General features: G+C 36.5%; 2 protein-coding genes across 3 annotated transcripts in view; both read left to right on the plus strand.

Moving 5' to 3' along the window:
- Positions 1–358: 358 nt before the first annotated feature.
- Positions 359–2,588, plus strand: LOC107700603 (transmembrane protein 9B-like). Its single transcript, XM_016502324.1, has 5 exons — positions 359–651; positions 932–1,023; positions 1,135–1,243; positions 1,341–1,475; positions 1,635–2,588. The coding sequence occupies exons 1-5, from the start codon at positions 553–555 to the stop codon at positions 1,788–1,790; spliced, it is 591 nt and encodes a 196-aa protein (XP_016357810.1). The 5' UTR covers positions 359–552; the 3' UTR covers positions 1,791–2,588.
- Positions 2,589–9,022: 6,434 nt separating this feature from the next.
- The window catches only part of LOC107700604 (suppression of tumorigenicity 5 protein-like), a 52,803-nt gene continuing 42,726 nt past the window's right edge, over positions 9,023–19,099 (plus strand). For both annotated transcript variants that reach the window (XM_016502326.1, XM_016502325.1), the window contains exon 1: positions 9,023–9,177. The gene's annotated coding sequence lies outside the window, so the exon portion shown is untranslated. The remainder of the gene's footprint in view (positions 9,178–19,099) is intronic.

Below are 19,099 nucleotides of genomic sequence, written 5' to 3' on the forward strand. Positions count from 1 at the left end.
TTTCATTTTGTTAACATATTACATTTAAATGTTATGAAGAGGGGATTCTGAATATCTTTTTATCATTCCATAAATCAGAAAAAAATCACGTTTTAGGAATAAAATGAGGCATATTACATATAAATAGGCTGCCAATTAAAATAAGTTAAAATAAATGACTGTGACTGATCTCTATTTATATCTTATATTGTAGTTAATGCAGTTTGAAGCATATAGCATCGTGCAGGTAACACCAGACTGAATCATAGGACTGAACAGTGATAAGACTGTTTTCAACGACAGCGCTGAACTCGGTTAGAACGTTGTGCAATCTTATGGAAGAATGGTTCCCAGCCACGTGTTTCCGGAGGGAAGTGGTAATGCGCGGTCCGACTGCTGATGGTCAGCTGATGTGTCGAGCAGAGTCCAGCCCTCACGCTTTGTTTTGTTGACGTTTATTTGGACCAGAAGAGTTCTAGTCACTGCATGCGTTGCTAATGTAATATCTACTCGTTATTCTGGTTCATCGCTCTTCAATATTTGACGACGTTCTCTTGAGCGGAAGCGAAAAAGATGTATCGATTTACCTCAAGAGCCGCTGTCAATCTGTTGACGTTTTCATCGCTAGTGTGTTTTCTGCTGATAATATCTGCACAAACATCAGAAGCTAAGGTACAATAAGATATTTATCACTGTATTTTAAACGATATACTTTGTGTAGTTGAGAGCCTGTTGTGTTGTTGGCAGTGCTAACTAGCCGTTAGCATGTTTAATGTTTCTGCTAAATAAAAGGTAATAATACGTAGTAATACATTTACTAATCAACACTTTCCTTATCGGAAACAATGTCAAGTGGATTCTTAACTGACCCAAGTATGGTGACCGTCATTGATTTCGTGTCATTCATAGGTGTAAATAAATGAGATTGTGTATGTGTGGTCACTCTTCTCAGAATTCAGAAGACATCAGGTGCAAATGTATCTGTCCACCTTATAAGGACATTGCTGGGCAGATCTACAATCAAAACGTTTCCTTGAAGGACTGGTAAATTATTTACTAGTCTTAATACGCGTCTACAGTATCTTCTGTAATAAACTAACCCAATGACTCTCTGTTCACTGATCCATAACATCTCTAATATAATCATTTGCACAGTAATTGCCTTCATGTGGTGGAGCCGATGCCTGTTGAAGGCAAAGATGTGGAGGCATACTGTTTACGCTGTGAATGCAAATATGAAGAAAGGAGCTCTGGAACCATCAAAGTAAGTTCAACGTCTTTATATAGTATGGCATATATAATATACTAAGTTAAAACAAGTTTAAGTATTAGAGAAATAATAATCTTTCTCTATTTTACAGGGCACCATTATAGCATATCTGTCTATTCTGGGCCTTCTGTTGTTGTATATGGTCTATCTGACACTGTTGGAGCCTATACTGAAGAGAAGGCTGTTTGGACATTCACAGCTCATTCAGAGTGACGATGATGTTGGGGTAAGTGTTACATCTTTATGGATACAAGATTTAATATATGTTGTAAGTTTTGGTAGTTTAAATGAAAAAGCTGTGTAACAAAATAGATGCACCCATTTTGTGTCATTAATGATAGTCATATGCTATAAAATGTGATAACATTAAACTCTGTTGTTACAGGACCAGCAGCCCTTCGCTAACGCCCATGATGTGCTTTCCCGTTCTCGGTCTCGCTCCAACATGCTAAACAAAGTGGAGCACGCTCAGCAGCGCTGGAAGAGGCAGGTCCAAGAGCAGCGCAAGTCTGTCTTCGACCGCCACGTGGTGCTTAGCTAAAAGCCTTCACAGTCTGGACTGTTATATGCGGGTTCTGGTATTGTGCTAATTGCTGGGTCTTCTCCATGATGTCCGACCCATCTCATTGGTCTGCCTGAGCAACCTCCAGTGTGTTCATTTCTTTTTGATGTGTAGGTTTGTCATCTTGACCAATGTGTGCGATTAAACCTTGTTTATTATTAGAGTTCGCTTGATACAGAAAGTTAGCATTAATTATCACAGTGTTCTTGCATTTTGAAATCAAGCACTCTGAAATTAGCAAAAACAATGTTTACTTCTACTGCAGTCCAGTCACACTGAACTTGATGTTGGGATAGAAGTGCCAATTTCCTTATAAAATTAGGTGATCAGTTTATTCATTACATTTTTATAATTGTCAGAATTGTTACTAAACACAAACTATACATTTCCAGTCTTATTGTACAGTGTAAAATGACCCCCTCTCTCTTCTTACTCTTCTCTTTTTTACCTTGCGGTTTACTGTCAACTATTATATGTAAATAATAATCAGTGAATGTGTTTTGTCCTTGTCCCCAAATTATATGCTGTATGACTAACTTCCCAATTCAGTTCTTTTCTAGCTTTGTGTAGATTTAGATTCATGATGGTGTACAACATTTCCTTTTGTTGTTTCTTTGAAGACAGTATAAGGTACATTTTTTTTTGAAGGTATCAGAATTATATTCTTTGTCATTAAGATGTGTGTATATATAATAACTGAAATGTTCAGGTACACGATTTAACAAAGAGAGCTGTTTTGACCTTTTTAGTTATATTACAGTTTTGTTAATATGTGAATTCCGGTTTCTCGTCTCAGTTTGTCTGTCAAACCCTCTGCTCAAATGACGCAGTTTAATTTAATGGTAAAGGCATTTTTAGTCCCCAGGAGGCGCTGTTTCCAAACAGTTTTTTTTTTTTTTGCATTCGCGTCGAAGAACAGCGCTAGATTCACGTTATAATCAAACGTGCAACGTTCTGAAAAGATAAAAACGATAATACCGACTACTTTAGACTTATAATTGGTAGGAGAATTATCTTAAAAATTAAGTGACCGTACACCCAGCAAGAATTCATACACCACTTTTAACATCATAAACAGTTAATTTAACTTAACAGTTAAGTTAACTGTTAATTTAATGCCTTTTACTAAAAAACTGAGCGTATTATTTTACCCGAAAGGATTTACCACATAAATGAACTAGTTTCACAGAATATCCATATCACATTTCTCACATAACGGTTCTCATCATTTCCTGCGCGCCCTCCTCCTCCTCCTCCTCCTCCCAGCCAAAAACACTGGGACAGATAGATCAGCGCGAAATCAGAACGCACTCCACTGAAAACTTATGCAAACTCGCCGCATGGATATGTAAAAAAGCCTTGACAACACAAGCGTCACTTAGCCAGCGAAGGTAGGAATTTCTTTATTGGACTCCCGTCTTTATGTTCGCTCGCTGTTCCTGTGCCTGACTCTTTCGAGCTTCTTTTGTTTTTTGCATGGATACAAAAATCTCTACAATTGATGGCAATAATGCTTCAGAGGACTTTAAATGAACTAAGCTGTCTGTAGAGACATAAAGAAAAGCATAACAGAAAATTATAAAAATTTGTAAAAGTTAAATAATAGGCTAATAATTTTGTAACAGAAAAAATTGCATGCGTTTGGATATCAACAATTAAAATGGACCGCGCCTCGAGTGTGTTTTGAAGTCGCTAGAACTATGAACGGGGGGAAAGAACATTTCTCTCATTATAAGATGTATAATAAACGCGCTTGTGAGAGCAGTGTATGACAGTAGCCTACTGATCACGATGGATTGTATGTGCATTTGAGAGTCATAAACTCCTCTTTGGTGTTTTACGGTGAACCCGAAACAAGGAGGCGCTCTTTAACCTTCTAAAATCTCTGAGAAAACTGATGGATGCTTCTTAGTCACCGTTTCTTGTAATTATCATTATGACAATATGAAAATAAATAAAAAGCAATTGTTATATTTGGTCGGAATACAAATGTATATTTTTATAACAAATTATTTGTGCACTTTGGTTGAGTTTTGCTATTATTGTTGCTAGTAATATCTGAAATTTAGATTCCGTTTTCAGTCTGAACTCAGACTAAGAGCAACAGTTCACTGTTTTTACACGCTTTCTTATCTCTGTGGTAAATAACCCCATCATCTGGTTGTCTGTTCCCCAGGGCCACAGTGTGGGAAATGATTAGGGCACAAACCACAGCTCTCCCTGTTTCTCTCTCTTTCTGTCTGTCTTTGCCTCCCTCAAGGCTGTCTGTCCTTTCCCCTTGCTTATCATGGGTTCTTGACATATCTATCTTGAATGTTTCTTTTTGGTGTGCCCTTGCCCTTGTTTAAAATGTAATTCCAGTCATTGCAACATTGCAAGAAACTCTGGAAACAATGGCTCATATTGATGTCAAAATATATGCACATTTTTAAACATTTTGCCAGACACATTATGTGTTTAAGTGTTATTATCTCAAGCTAAATGCTAGGATGCAATTATGCTTTCAGAAAAGTTGATGGTAACAGGGTTGACATGTTAGTGCTCAAGTTTAGGAAATTACAAAATGCTGCCTTTTATTTTCATGCATTTTGTTTATACAAATACATCAAGGAGAGGTTTGAAGACCACAAAAGAGATAATTTCATCTTGCATCAGCTATTTATTGCTAAATTAAGTTTTACTCATATGTAGGTTACACGGGGGACACTAATGGCTCCCGTTTTGAAAAATGACCCATAATACAAACAATTTTCCCATATATTTTGAGCATTGCCATTATCCAAGTATAACTTGAGTACTGAATACAATATTCTGCTTTGTATTTTCAAATGCCTCAACAGAATGATTGTGACAGGGATATTTTGTGGTAAGGGCGTGGTTACATTCAGGGCTGTTGGAAACAGATACTGTTGTATTTTGGGGATTTTGTGGGTTTTGCTGAACATGACTGATGGAGCCCTTACAAACGTGTTCAAGGAAGAGGAAACAATTGAACAGGTCTGGCATAATGTTTCTCATGCGCCTAACTACTTTAACAGGTGTAAATTGTACTTTTGACTTGTAATTGACTTGGTAGTGGAAATGTAAGTGTATTTGAAAATAAAAAATCAGACGAAAGGAAATACTTTATAAACCAAACAGTTATTATGTTTTCCATCATGGCAATGTAACATGTTAAAGGAGTAGTTCACCCAAAAAAGAAAACTGCTGAACATTTACCCATCCTCCGACCATTCAAAATGTAGATGAGATTGTTTCTTCATCCGAACAGATTTGGAGAAATTTAGCCTTACATCATTTGCTCACCAATGGATCCTCTGCAGTGAATGGGTGCCGGCCTAATGTGAGTTCACAGAGCTGATAAAACCTTCACAATAATTTACAAGTAATCCACACAGCTTCGTGTACATCAATTAATGTCTTGTGAAGCGAAAGTTTGATCTGTGTGTTTGTAAGTAACAGATCCATCAAGATGTTTTTAACTTCAAACCATTGCTTCCATCTAAAATACGAGTCCTCTATCCACAATATTGCTTTCTAAAGTAAAAAAAAAAAGGTCTTGTCTGAATCAGGAGAGAAATATGCACAGATCAAGCACCGTTTATAAGTGTAAACAATCCATAACAGTTCTAAACAAATATGTCAATGGATGTTGATGTGAGAAGTCAACAGTGGATGGACTTTTTACTGGAGGAGGCATTATTATGGATTATGGACTCGTATTTAGGCCAGAAGCAACAATTTAAAATGAAAAAGCCTTAATAATGGATTTGATTCTAACAAACATGCAGCTTTTTGCTTCACAAGACATTAATTGATGGACTGGAATCATGTTGTGATTCCAGTTCAGCTGTTTGAACTCTCATTCTGATGCCACCCATTCACTGCAGGCAATCCACCGGTAGGTGACTTTAAACTCAATGTATAACAGTTGAAAGGTGCAAGGCCCAAGTAGTACTTGTTAATCCATCAGAAATTAGTAAAAAAAAATAGAATTAAACTAGCTCTCAATCACTAGTAGTATACACTTGGTTGGATATTAATATTTAAGTTAATATGTAGTATAATATGTAGCAGGACTGACATGAGTCCATGTCCAAATATTCTTATGGCTAAAAGAGAAGATCCTTAGAAGAACATAGCCACATATTTCACCAACTTCCTCTGAGAAAAGACCAAAGGAGCATTGAGACTTTCGTAATTGCAATCACAGGGATGATGGGATACCCAGGGGGATGCAACTCAAGTTTTTATCACAGTCCTTACCAGTCAAGTGCTGCTGCCAGGATTTAATGGATTATTATTATTATGTGCTGGACACACTTACATGGAATTTGTGGAGTTCTCATATGCTGCTGACAAATTAAAAGCAAAGCCCATGTGGAGAAGTTGTGGATTTTATTCTGCACAAAACAACAGAATTAAGCTCAGTGTTGTGGTTCCCACTGCTGAGCTTGGTTGTCCAGAGACCATATTGAGAATGCATTATGTTTTGATTGGGTAACTTTGATTGGGATGTTTGGCTTTTAGATTAGTCCATTTCTAGCAAACACTTCCAGTCGCATATTTTAGTGTCATGATCACCCTAACAGGCATCCTCTACCATGGGAGATGTTTAGTCTGGGCCTCATGGTGTTCTTGACATTGGCTGCTCAAAATCAGGACGCAAGGTTAAATATAGTGAATGCTTGCTTACAACGTGAGAGTAACATGACAAGCTAGGATTTGACCTTAATATATAATAGCGTACCAAATTTATATCAAATATATACTATACCAAATTTCATCTGTCCGATTCATAATAATATGGTTTTACAGTAGAAACTAGTTTCAGCAGCTTTATTGTACAAGTCTCTCAAGGTTTTGCGACAAAAAGACATTTCTGTATTGTTCTAAGTATTCAGACTGACCCAACACTACTTTTCCTTGAGCTTCTTGCATTATTTCCCTCTAAATAACAGCTGGAGTGAATGACTGTTCTTGGAACCCGATGAAGTGATGATCTGTGGCATAACTGTCCCTGAGCTATTATCTAAGCAATTTAATACAGATTTGAGAAAGACTCCCACATCACGTTCCAACACAAGAAACCACATTTCTGCTTAGATATTGGTACAATTTGAAAGCGTTCCAGAGAAGGTTATGAACATGTTGTCATCATAAAGCTTTTGTCAACTACAGATCCTTGCTGCTTATTGCGGTTGCTTATTTGGCTGTAGGTTGCTTATATGCATTACAAGTTTCAATCCAACAGAGACTGCTTTTAATGCGTCAAACTTCATCTATTGAAAGCGGGATTTTAATATTAGACTGGCTCATGACAGACTTGGATAACTTGGGGGTTTGGTTTTCAGATTCCTCAAAATGTTGAGATCCTGATATTCTACGAATTTTCTCCAGTTAGCACTAAGATTAAAAAAGTTGACAGGCTTGGTTTGTTCTGTAGATATTCTTACCAAAGCCATAGATTTGAGTTTTGTTTGGATAGTTTGACAACATTTGACACTCAACAGCTATTTTTCTTGTCACAAACTTGCCATACAAAGTTAATACAACTATCCTTATTGTAGAGATACCTTTGTTTAGCTACTATTTTGTGGCTACAAAAATGCCCATCAGCATCCATCGCTTACCAATCTGAGATAAATCAGAATTTGTGCATATTTAGTGGCTGGATCTTTTTCAGCCTTCACTTTTCACAGGTTCTTTGTCTGTTTGTTCCTGAAATTATGCGTCACATAGGCTACATGTGATAGCATACCACAGTTTAGACAGCTGTTTGCAATGTGTTATGCTTGTACTCTGCTGCTGAGAAACTGAAGATGTCTGAAGCATATGGATAAATCACAGATATCTCAGCAGGCTAAGATATTGAACTCTGAACATGAAACCTTATTACTGCCCTGAAATTATTTATTCTCCACCAACAGAATTTGTGTTCATTTAAAGCTTTCAAAGCAAAAGACTCTCTTTGTACAATGTTTGGTGACAAAATTGCTCTAAACATTAAAAATGAAACTCATAGCAGCAAGAAAACAAATGAATAAATGTTGCTCACTACAGCAAGTATTCTTCACATTACCTTTTCTCAGTGCGAGCCTGTGGGTTTGCCTTCAGCAAGATCATGAAAATGGGCCCCGCTGGTGTACAAAATGTCATAATAATATTAAATCATCCATACAACCACTGCAATCATGTGACACTGAAGGACACTGCTTGAAATTTCATAAGAACTGACATTACAATGTGTGTAAATCTATTGGCAAAAGCCAGAAAGTTCAAACATAGGCATAAGTACAAATTTAAATTTATACATATAACTTAAAATAATTAAGAAATAATTTGTGCAAAAATTTAGAATATATAATTCTATAGGCCTAAATAAAAGAGCAGATTTTTGTAGAAATGTTGCTGGTCGTCACGAGACAGACCTTATTACCAAGCCTATTGTTTCAAGCATTCAAAACTGCTTTAATCACTAAACAGCAAGCATGAACCAAACCATTTAAATCTTCACAAAGTACGCTTTTGATCAAGGTGTGGAGTCTGTGGATAACAATATTACCATAGTCGCTGTACTTGAGTTGCCTATGCACCGCGGCCTGAATCAATTATGCAGATTACCGTTATTGTGTTTACTATTTTATCGTTCGCTTCTTTTAATTACATGATATTTGTTGTCACTTTAGTTGTTTATCGGGTAGCTCATCCGTTTTTTTGTGGTCACCGGATAATGTGGTTTTTGTTAAGTACTAAGTTTCGCGCGCGTTTGCAGCAGATTTTATTTACAAAAAAAAGTAGAGCGGAATAATATTATTGTCAGTTTTAACGATTCGCCCAATTAATATGGATCTCTCTTCGAGCCCCCGCAAGTATTCTTCGGTGTCCTGGGAGACCGCTTTGTACGATGGGCTTTTTATTCCTGTTCAAATAAGGAGCTATTCTGCCCTGTTTTTTTTCCTGGGGAAGGATGAAGGAACCACCAGACAAAATAGTTATGTGTGAAATGTGAAAGGCACTTATTTTAACATCACTTAATTTGCCATTGTAACATATAATGTGAAGAAGAGCCTGTTTAAAGTTTCGTGTGGGAGCGCGAGAACTTGTAGAGGCGAGTGGGGGGGGTCAAAACAATCCGTCTCCATGGCAACTAGCTCAACCTTCTGCCAGAGAGAGAGAGAGAGAGAGAGAGAGAGAGAGAGTTCTCAAGTAAGTAGGGAGGGATTTACCCCGCTTGAACGGACATGCCTGGAAGTTTAGGGAAAAGTTCCAGGTATTACCGGCAAATCGATGAGTTTTTGCAATCGCTACGAGTGAATGTGAGACGCTGAACACAATGGCACGAACAGCGGGACATTTCGTTCAGGTAAAACTTTTATCTCATTCTAGCGTGGTTACATCGTATAAAAGTGAGCACAGTCAATCGCAAACAAAGGCTGTGTGTCAAAACCTAGTGCGCTTCTTTGCTGGAAAGTAATAGGCTGACGTTTTTTAGTTTTAATTTATTTGAGGATCAGTTTGGTGTCCCAAGGTCAAGGTTTATATCTTTCTCTGATAGAGCACAAAAAATGTATGGATTAGTTTAGTGGCCAAATGTTGCTGAGTATTCTTATAGCTCAAACAATAGAGCACGGCATTAGCAGCGCCAAGGTCATGGGTTAGATTCCAAGGGAATGATTCATTGATTAAAAACAATACATTGAATGCAATGTAATCCAAGTTTGGGGTCCTCACGGGTACACATGAAGGTTACATGATCACTGTTCAAGTATACAGTGCCCCCTGCTTTCAGTTTTAGCAGCTACTGCAGCTACAAGTTTTTTGAACTTTCTGAACAGACTGTCTATTGTGCTATTGGAACAATGACCCTTCCTTTTCATTGGTCTGGATTGTCAGCTCAATCATGGGAGCCACTCTGTTCTCTGTCCAGTGCTTGCGCAATATGGATCAGGGTGGGATGTCACCAAACCTTGAACAAAATAGACAGCCCTGCCATCATAATGTGTAACAAACCTTTTCATAAAGTTAAGCCCTAGTTGGTCCATAGCTTGTCATTCCACTGTGAATGCGATTTTATGAACACTGTGTCGGCTGAAATAACAGCGAGGCAAGACTCTTATTTCCACTGCATCTCATGTCAAACAGTGAAATACATTACGTGCAGTTTTGTATGAATGCTTTTTTCTTCCCAGATTCTGTTTCTTGACTTGTTATTGTCGAGATGGAGAGCGGTTTTCCTTTGCACTTTCATTGTTTAATTTAGTAGCTTGATAATAGTAATTGTTATACTTTGTGATTGCATTTTTTTCTAAGAATGTTCCTGGAAGCGATTCATGCGTGAGAGCAAACATGACTTTAACAATCGAACTTGTAAAATCTTTTTCATTGTGGTGCACTGAATGGACATCATTGCCTTTAAGGGACTGTGCATCGTGGTTTTTGTTCTGGCACACCTGTAATTTTCATACACTTTAAAAAGGAAGTTGAGACTTGCTTTAATAGCTAGATGGCTGACCTTCAGATTACATGATGTGCTTCAAAATGTGTCATATCTAGGCCTTAATAAAACATTTTACTATCATCCCAGGTCTAGGGGATGATTTTATTTTAGCTGTCCTTGAATAACTTTTTCAGTCTAGGGTGGGGAGTCATAAGGAACTTAGTCTAATGTTGTGTGTCACTGTTATTACACAGAAACAGAACCTGTCAATCTGACAAGGCTATAGGGATTATACAAGGTTTATGTGAGTCAGTGTTATTTTAATGGGAGAGAAGCTTTTTGTCTTGTTATTGTGTAACATCCTCCAAATCTCTGTGATACTCCATAAACTACCAAGCACAATAGACTGTGATGCAAGTCTGTTGCATCAACACTTATAAGTCTGGTTTCCTTATATGACTCAAATGGCTGGGTGTTTAAAGGGGACATCAGATGAAATTTTCACTTTTTTTAGCCTTTTTTTTTTTGCATTTAGTTAGAATTCTGGCTTTTTAGCTCAGAAAAGCTGAAAAGAAAACACGCAGCCAGTTTGTTATGTGCTGTTTCAGTCTTAAACTGTGTCATCCAGCGAGCTGTTTCAATTTGCAGTCGGTTTCTATGTATATAGCTAGCTATTTGAATAAGTCCCCCTCCAAGCCATATACGGAAGAGAGGGGTGGGGTGAGCGGTAGCTCATTATCATTTAAAGAGATAGTTCACTCCAAAATGAAAATTATGTCATTAATTACTCACCCTCATGTCGTTCTAAACCCGTAAGACCTTCGTTCATCTTTGGAACACAAATTAAGATATTTTTGATGAAATCCGAGAGGTTTCTGACCCTGCATAGACAGCATGCATGTGCAGGGTGTTGTTTTACACGACCATTGAGGAATTTTAACCAAAGTACGTTACAGAGATTTCACGAAGACCCCAAAGAATCATACCAACTTGTGGAAAATGGGCATTCGATGTCCCCTTTAAAGGAATAGTTCAGTAAAAAATGAAAATTTTGTTGCTACACGTCACATCACATGACTTCACTCTTTATAGTGACCATGTCTCTCCAGTAGTCCATACAACTACTACCGCTCAAAAGTTTGGAGTTGGTAAGATTTTTTAAAATGTTTTTGATAGTCATTTGAAGTCTCTTATGTTCACAGGTTGCATTTTTTTAAATAAAATTATTAAAAAATATTATCACAATTTAAAATAACCATTTTCTATTTTAATATATTTTAAAATGTTTATTCCTGCGATGGCAAAGCTGAATTTTCAGCAGCCATTACTGCAGTCTTCAGTGTCACATGATCCTTCAGAAATCAGTCACATATGCTGATTTGGTGCTCAAGAAACATTTCTTGCTTTTATCAAATTTTGAAAACAGCTGCGCTGCTCAATATTTTTGTGGGAACTGTGATACTTTTTTCAGTATTCTTTAATGAATAGGAAGTTCATAAGAACATAAACTTATTTGAAATAGATTTTTTTTTTACATTGTAAATATCTTTACCGTAGAGGTGAAATGGTATGAAAATTTCTTATCATGATTATAGTGACCAAAATTATCACGGTTATCGGTATTATCACGGTATTGTGTAAATGTGCTGGAAATGTTCTAAAAGTACTGACACATAAATCATTTCACAACGTTTTATATTTAAAATCAACAAACAACAAATAAAATTACCTTTTGTTTGCATAAACTAAAACAATAACATTACCAGTGATGTACGGATTTTAAATGACAACATGACTGACAACAGTTTATCTAATAACTAGGGATGTAACGATTAACCGCAAGCCGGTTGAAAATCGATTTAAATATGTGACGATTCAAATCGGTTGAGATGCTAAACAAATCGCGATTCAATTAGGGGTAGGAGTTTAATTTAATTTATAATTTGTTTTAAATCTCATTTTGTAAAAAAAAATATATATCGTGAATCGAATCGAATCGTGAAATCAAAATCGTGAATCGAATCGAATCATGAGTTGAGTGAATCGTTACATCCCTACTAATAACATGTACGAAATGTTAAAATAAAGCTTTGAAAAAGTTTCATAAAATGGTAAACCTCACATTTAAGCCTTTAAATAAAGAAAAGGGTTAAGTCAAAATTATAATTGATTATTAAAATTTTATGTATTTTATCTGCTCCATAAATCATTCTGGATAACTTATCTGAATTGTTTAAATGTGTAGAATCCACATAAGCTTGTTTTCCATCAACCGGTCAAAATTTACAGCAGGGCATGCAAATTCGGTCAGTTTTTTGTCCAAACAAAAACTGCACACAGGCTGAATGTAAATGTAACTCTGTAAATCCACTCTCTGACAGCAGGTGGCACTCATGGAACAGAAGAATTAGAGCTGTTTTAATGTAACCTCTATGGACAAAGCAGCATTGCGAATAAGAACACTTCTTAATTAGGTATTACATGGAGCGAAGATGAAAACAAAATGCCATCAAATCTGTTCTGAAGACAGTCAGAACCTTTTCACACAAAACGAAAAGCTCTGTCTGCTGTGCACATGTGAGAATGTAACTTAAAAATTTGCTTTATGCTGGACTGTATTTATCCTGAGTTGTTCAAATCGCGGTAATCAAATAAATTTTTAATGATAATTAAAATATGAAATGGTAATACTAACCGTGGGGAAATTTATCATGATTTATTGTCAAACAGGTAATCGTTTCATCCCTATTTTACTGTCACGTTTGATCAATTTGATCTGTTATTTCCTTAATCAAAAAACATTATTTAAAAAAAATCTTACTGACCCCAATCTTTTGACATCTGAGAACAGAGTAAAATTTAGGTTGTCACTCTATTACTCATTTTGGAACTGGTGCATCACGTTTGTTTACAACAAGAGAACTAATGACATTTCAGTGATGTCAAAATCTTATTTGAATTTGAGCACAGTCACAAATAATTGTGATTTTAGAGCTTTGGCAGAGGGGAAGAAGATCAGAATAGCAATTAGAAGCCAGCATGAAATGAAAATTCTGTGAACATGTCATATATATATATATATATATACATACTGTATATACTGTATATATTGACCCTGTAATGTTAATCACAATGTCATATCTCAACAGACTTCTCTCTAGAGACATGCTTAAACTCGTCTGCTAGTTTAAAATCCAACTGCAAGTCAGCATAAATTTTTGAGTGCAGTGGCCACATCTCAAAATCCAATCAACAGCCAATGGGTATAACCAAGTCCCTAACCTACTTTTTCTTTTCTTTTTTTTTGGATAATCTGCTTCACTTGGATGTACATCAAAATACAGAACACAAGATTTATCACTACTTTCATTTCATCACGACTTTTGACTTCTGTCTGTTTCTTATGTCTGTAAGCTATGGTATGGCTTGAAATATGGTACATGAGTCATGTAGGCTATGCTACTTTTGGACTTGTTTGTCTGAACTGTTGTATGAATAAGATCTGCACTAAGAATTTCTTTGTTGTTTTGTGCTGCTGCACAAAAGAAACTGTAAACAGGTTTGAAATGAGGGTGAGCAAATAATGAAAGAGTTTGAGATGAACTAGGCCTATCCTTTTAAAATAATATTTGCCATAACTGGGATTTCATAGGAGCTCTGTAAGGTTTTATAGCTAAGTGTGAGCAACTGTTCTGTCTTCAGTCTGCCTGATAAAGCACAATATTTACTCTGTAAATCCTGATAAGTACGGTGTACTAAATTGTTTATGGAAAATGACTGCTTTGAGTCTTTTGAACTGAATGGACTCTTGTTTCCATATACATGTTTCTATTTTTAGTGTTCGCAGTTGAAGGTTATTAATCAGGGCTCTCAAAATGTCAAAATCTCTGGTAGCCATTTCGGGCAGGCACTCTTGAGATTTTGGTAGCCCGAAGTGAATTTAACTAGCCCAAATAAAAAAGACAATTTGTTTTTATATAGAAAATTGGAAAGGAGTCAAATCATCAATCAAAAACATTTTCAAAACACAAATATCAACAAATATCAAGGAAGGAATTTTATTTCACTATTTACAGGGTATCTGCAGAATCATTTTTACGGCTTTTTATGACCCTTTTTAAGACCTTTACAAATAAAATGTACAACATATGACTAGCAATGACTATGGTAACATATTAAACAGTAAAATGACATGATTTACAAGTTCATGTTTTTATAAAAACAAAAAATCTTATAAAATGATAAACATCAGATTTTACCATCAAGTCAAACATAAATTATTATATTAATTTAAAACATATAAATATATATTTAAGTGTCTTAATTGTTTCGATTTTTAGAAGGCGTAAAATATGGTAAAAAATATGGGTCGATTTTCGTTTTGGTCTGAACAAAAACAACAGACGGGCTTATTGAAAATGCAAATCACTGAGCTGTATAATGATCATTGATGCACATTCTTTTTCTGCCAATAGGTGGGGCTTTTGAAAAAGCAGAAATATAGCGGTTTCCCCGGTAACGGCTGTACACAAAGCAGCGCTGCGCTCATAAATGCTACTTTATCAGGGATTATAGGAAAGATGAAATGAAAATGCTATTGAACCTTTTCTGAGACATTTACATAAAAACACCCGTGCCGCGTTTTGACTTTGAAACGTGGAGCACCCATATTTCTTCAATGAAATCACTGCCTTTTGAAGTTTAATCATCACATTAAGCTATATCGCGATTCATGTCTTTCCATCCCCAAATTGAAGACCTCTTGAAATTATAATTAAGACTTTTCTTATACCATTTAAGGTGTTTATGGCCTTAAATTTGATACCACTAAATTGAAGGCTTTTTAATGACCCGCGGGAACCCTGTATAGATAGCCTGTCGGGCAAGGGGATGATACATTTTGGTAGCCCAACACAATAAGAAGACACAATAGCCCAGGGACGTCAGGCTAGCGATTTTGCAAGCCCTGTTAAGATACAAATATGGTTTTGAATTCAGGTTTGATTGAAAGTCATAAACGAATTGAAGAAACCCAACAATTTGCATCAAATGAGCGCTGAAATCAAACTAGATCTGTTTGCCACTTATTTTCAGATTCCCATGTCACTTTGTGAGCAGCATTACGCAGTTTTCTCAATATGTGAATCTCTCCTTTCGCTAGTGGCTTGGAAAACAGAAAGAACTGTAAACAGCTGAAAGTCAGGGAAGACAGAGACTGAAACGGGCTTAAAATCGGTTCCATCTGGCCTGTCAAGTCAGCATTATGGGAGTAAGGAATCGTGGGTATTGTGTGGGGACCGTGCAGCTGCTGGGAGCTGTGACAGACCAAGCTCCACAGTTCATGAAAGGCTCAGAAGGAAAGACGTTTAAGCAGCTCGACAGGGTACAACAATTCCCTTCACCCGCACCGCCCCCAACACAGAGACAAACCCTCTATCATTGCAGGCTCTGCGGACTCAGGATTGAAACCGAGTGAAAAGGAAACAAAAGACATCCCTTTCGTATGCTCTGCCTTTTCCTTTTTCCCTCTCAGACTTTTCAGGGAAATTTTAATTAGCAGTGCCATAGGGATTCATCCAGGTGGGAGCATGTTTAAAACCCCCTCATAATACCACAGACGCATTGATCATCTTTTCTTGCCTCAATCTAAACACAACATGCTTGGCTGATATCAGCAGCATTAGCGTACCTCATGCAGTATATAAATCTCAGCGAGAGGCCTGATGAGGACCATATGACGGTGTGAGCTAAGAACCTGGAAGGGGGGTCTCTCTTTCCTGTGGTATTTATGCTGTAATCTAACCCCCATTCTCACACAGTCATGTCTGATTTGGTAATAACAACATAGACTTGGAGTTTGCAGGCTATGAGGAAAGAAAGGAGGAAGAGTAATCGTCTCTGGTGCAAGATGGTCTCTGGTATATGCAAAACCATGTTCATTTTCTTTTAGGGGTTTTGCCGTGTAGGAGCAGTTGAGAATATGCAGTGGTTTGTGCTCTACTGCTTGTTTTAGAGATGTTAAAAGCTTAGTGGCTGATCAGTGGGGACCTTTATGGCAAATGTAGGGTGAATTAGGGTAATCTGGGACATCGAAAGTGCAAAAAGTCCCAGAAGACTCTGATTCACCCTATAGACAGGAAAATAGAATTAAAACTCAGGTCTTTTCATCTCATGTGCAGAATTATTTAACTGGACGCGAGTTAACTTCTGCTATTCAGGTTCAATGAGCTGTTTAATTTTCTGATGGAAATAAATAACTTTTTGGTCAATGATCAGCAAAACGAGCAAAGCTTCAATTTAGGTAGACTAAAAAAATCTACCCTGCCCATGGTGTCATGTTTATTGACATTAAATTAATCCCTCCCTGTCAGTTTAAGAATTCCTCCTCTTTTAGAAACTCTGATGTGTTGAATGTGCGGTTTGATGGACGGGGCAAATATTAGTGCATTCTATTTGAATAAAGCACCGCTCCGCTTGCCAATTGACCTGTCATTGCTGACAAGTCTGTGGCCCGATGATCTCGTCTTGAACCCTTAACATTCCTCACTGTGTCACTCACCCGAGGAAGCTGGTCAGATAGTGTTTGTTTGAATCACTGATAAAGGAGCGTACTTTTTAACCACCCTCTGTTCAAGGACACATTGAACAAAGATGTTCTCTCTCCTGTTGCTGAAATTGCTAATGGAGAGGTGGCTGCTCCGTGACTGTAGAGTTGTTCAGCCATGACGTCAGTCATTTGTTGGCCAACCCAGAAGGCTAGTTCAACAGATTACAGTCCCCCGGTAATTTCCAATGGAGTTTATGAGGTAAACTAAGATATGTGGTAAACATTATGAAAGAGCCTTTCTACAGCATAAACTGCAAAAATTAAGCCCAAAGTATACTTGACATTTGATGTCAAACGTAACACATATTGTGCGTCTGAAATCACATACTAAGTACTACGTATGAATTTGAACATATCTAGTGACCATTAAGAATAGAAGTACATTCTAAAAGTGTAAATATTGGTAGTTTAAATGAAATTTGGACGTACTACATCTGCGTTGTAGTTACTGTCATGTGACCTACCAGTGTCAGTTGGGTCGCTTCACTGCCATTCACAAATCCTCCCCCCTATGGCTTCATGGGTTAGTAAAGTGTCCATTGAATGCACTTCAGAATCTCGGTGGAAGTAGTAGGTCATCTGGGTACTTTTCAGCCAATGTTTTTCGAATACTATGAATTTGGACATGCTACTCTTTTGGCACACTGTTTTTCATATACTCTATAATAGTGTTAGGGCCCTATGAAATCTGTTTGATTTTGTTTCCAAATTCTGTTTTATTTTTTTCCAACTTCCGTTTTTTTTTCCAATCAAAATTTTTCTAGATTCTGTTTTTTTTTTTTCAGTTTAAATTTTTCTGGATTCGTTTTTAATGATTAAATTAAATTTTATTAATCAAGAATAGAGGTCGACCGATAGTGGATTTTACCGATACCGATAGCTAGGTTGGACCACACTGGCCGATACCGATTAATTAACCGATAGTTTTTAAAATGGTAAACGAAAACTAAAACAGAGCTTTACTATTTTTAAAAAAGCAATAGCAGTACTGAACCATACTTTGTAAATGAATAAACATATTAATATTAATTATTATATTGATCATTAAAGTTATTTCATAGTTTACTAATGTTAAAAAAAGAAACTTTAAAATGTAAAAATATAGCCTATTAGTAATAGTAAATGTTGAAATGAACACACTAGGAACAATACTTTCATTAATATTACAAAAGGACTCTTACTGTAAAGTATTACCATTTAATTTCAACAGTCATGCTTAAAGATGGCCATCTTTAAATATCTACACAAGGCCATAGCATTAAAATTACATACATATGTTATTGATATTGTATGTGTACTCTTTTACTCTGTGTTTTAGCATGTCTAATTATTTGAATGCATAAAAACAACTTCATTTATTAAAATGTATTCTTATAGCCTTATGAATTTTTTTCCCCTCAGAAATTCTGTGTTGTGTATTTAAAATTTTCTGGTTATCAAATGAAGGCATAAAACTTTCATCTGTGTGTATATAATATGATGCTAGTTTTACTCAAATGAAACGGTAAATTATTATGAAGTACTCTTAGAGCAGTTCTGGACATGTTGTTCATGTATTTATGTCCTTATTTAGTGAGACTGCAGAGGCTGAAAACACCACCAGTGTCACGTGCGTTTCAGTATGTGTAGTAAACATAACTGCGCATCTGCGCCATTCATTTACACAGAGACATGCAGAACAGGCAGGATTCATATTTAAATAGTTTTTTTTGCGGCTTAAAGGGTTAGTTCACCCAAAAATGAAAATTCTGTCATTAATTATGTCAATTATGTTATATTATTATGCAAATTATGTTATATTAATAATGTTGTTTCAAACCCGTAAGACCTTCGTTCATCTTCGGAACACAAATTAAGATATTTTTGATGGAATCTGAGAGCTGTCTGACCCTGCATAGACAGCAACGCAACTGAAATGTTCCCAAGTCCAGAAACGTAGCAAGGAGATCAGTAAAATAATCCATGTGACATCAGTGGTTCAACTGTAATTATACGAAGCTACTAGAATATTTATTGTGTGCAAAAAAAAAAAAAAAAAACGACTTTATTCAACAATTCGTCTCCTCTGCGTCACCCTAGCGCCATTTTGGAGAATATCCGCTAGACGTAAAACAACGTATGCTGTTCTGTGCCAGCTGCGTCACACGGATACGCTGTTTTCGTTCAGATCAAATCACAACAGCGTAGGAAACAGATCCGGTGTGACGCAGCTGACACAGAACAGCATACATTGTTTACGTC

The sequence above is a fragment of the Sinocyclocheilus anshuiensis genome, unplaced genomic scaffold, assembly GCF_001515605.1.
Source record: "Sinocyclocheilus anshuiensis isolate Anshui unplaced genomic scaffold, SAMN03320099.WGS_v1.1 scaffold1099, whole genome shotgun sequence".
NCBI lineage: Eukaryota > Metazoa > Chordata > Actinopteri > Cypriniformes > Cyprinidae > Sinocyclocheilus > Sinocyclocheilus anshuiensis.

Bases quoted from the DNA above. Each gene is read 5' to 3' on its own strand.
- LOC107700603 (XM_016502324.1), top strand. From the start codon at position 553: ATGTATCGATTTACCTCAAGAGCCGCTGTCAATCTGTTGACGTTTTCA. The intron at 652-931 runs GTACAATAAGAT...CACTCTTCTCAG, and splicing joins CACAAACATCAGAAGCTAAG to AATTCAGAAGACATCAGGTG. The intron at 1,244-1,340 runs GTAAGTTCAACG...TCTATTTTACAG, and splicing joins GGAGCTCTGGAACCATCAAA to GGCACCATTATAGCATATCT.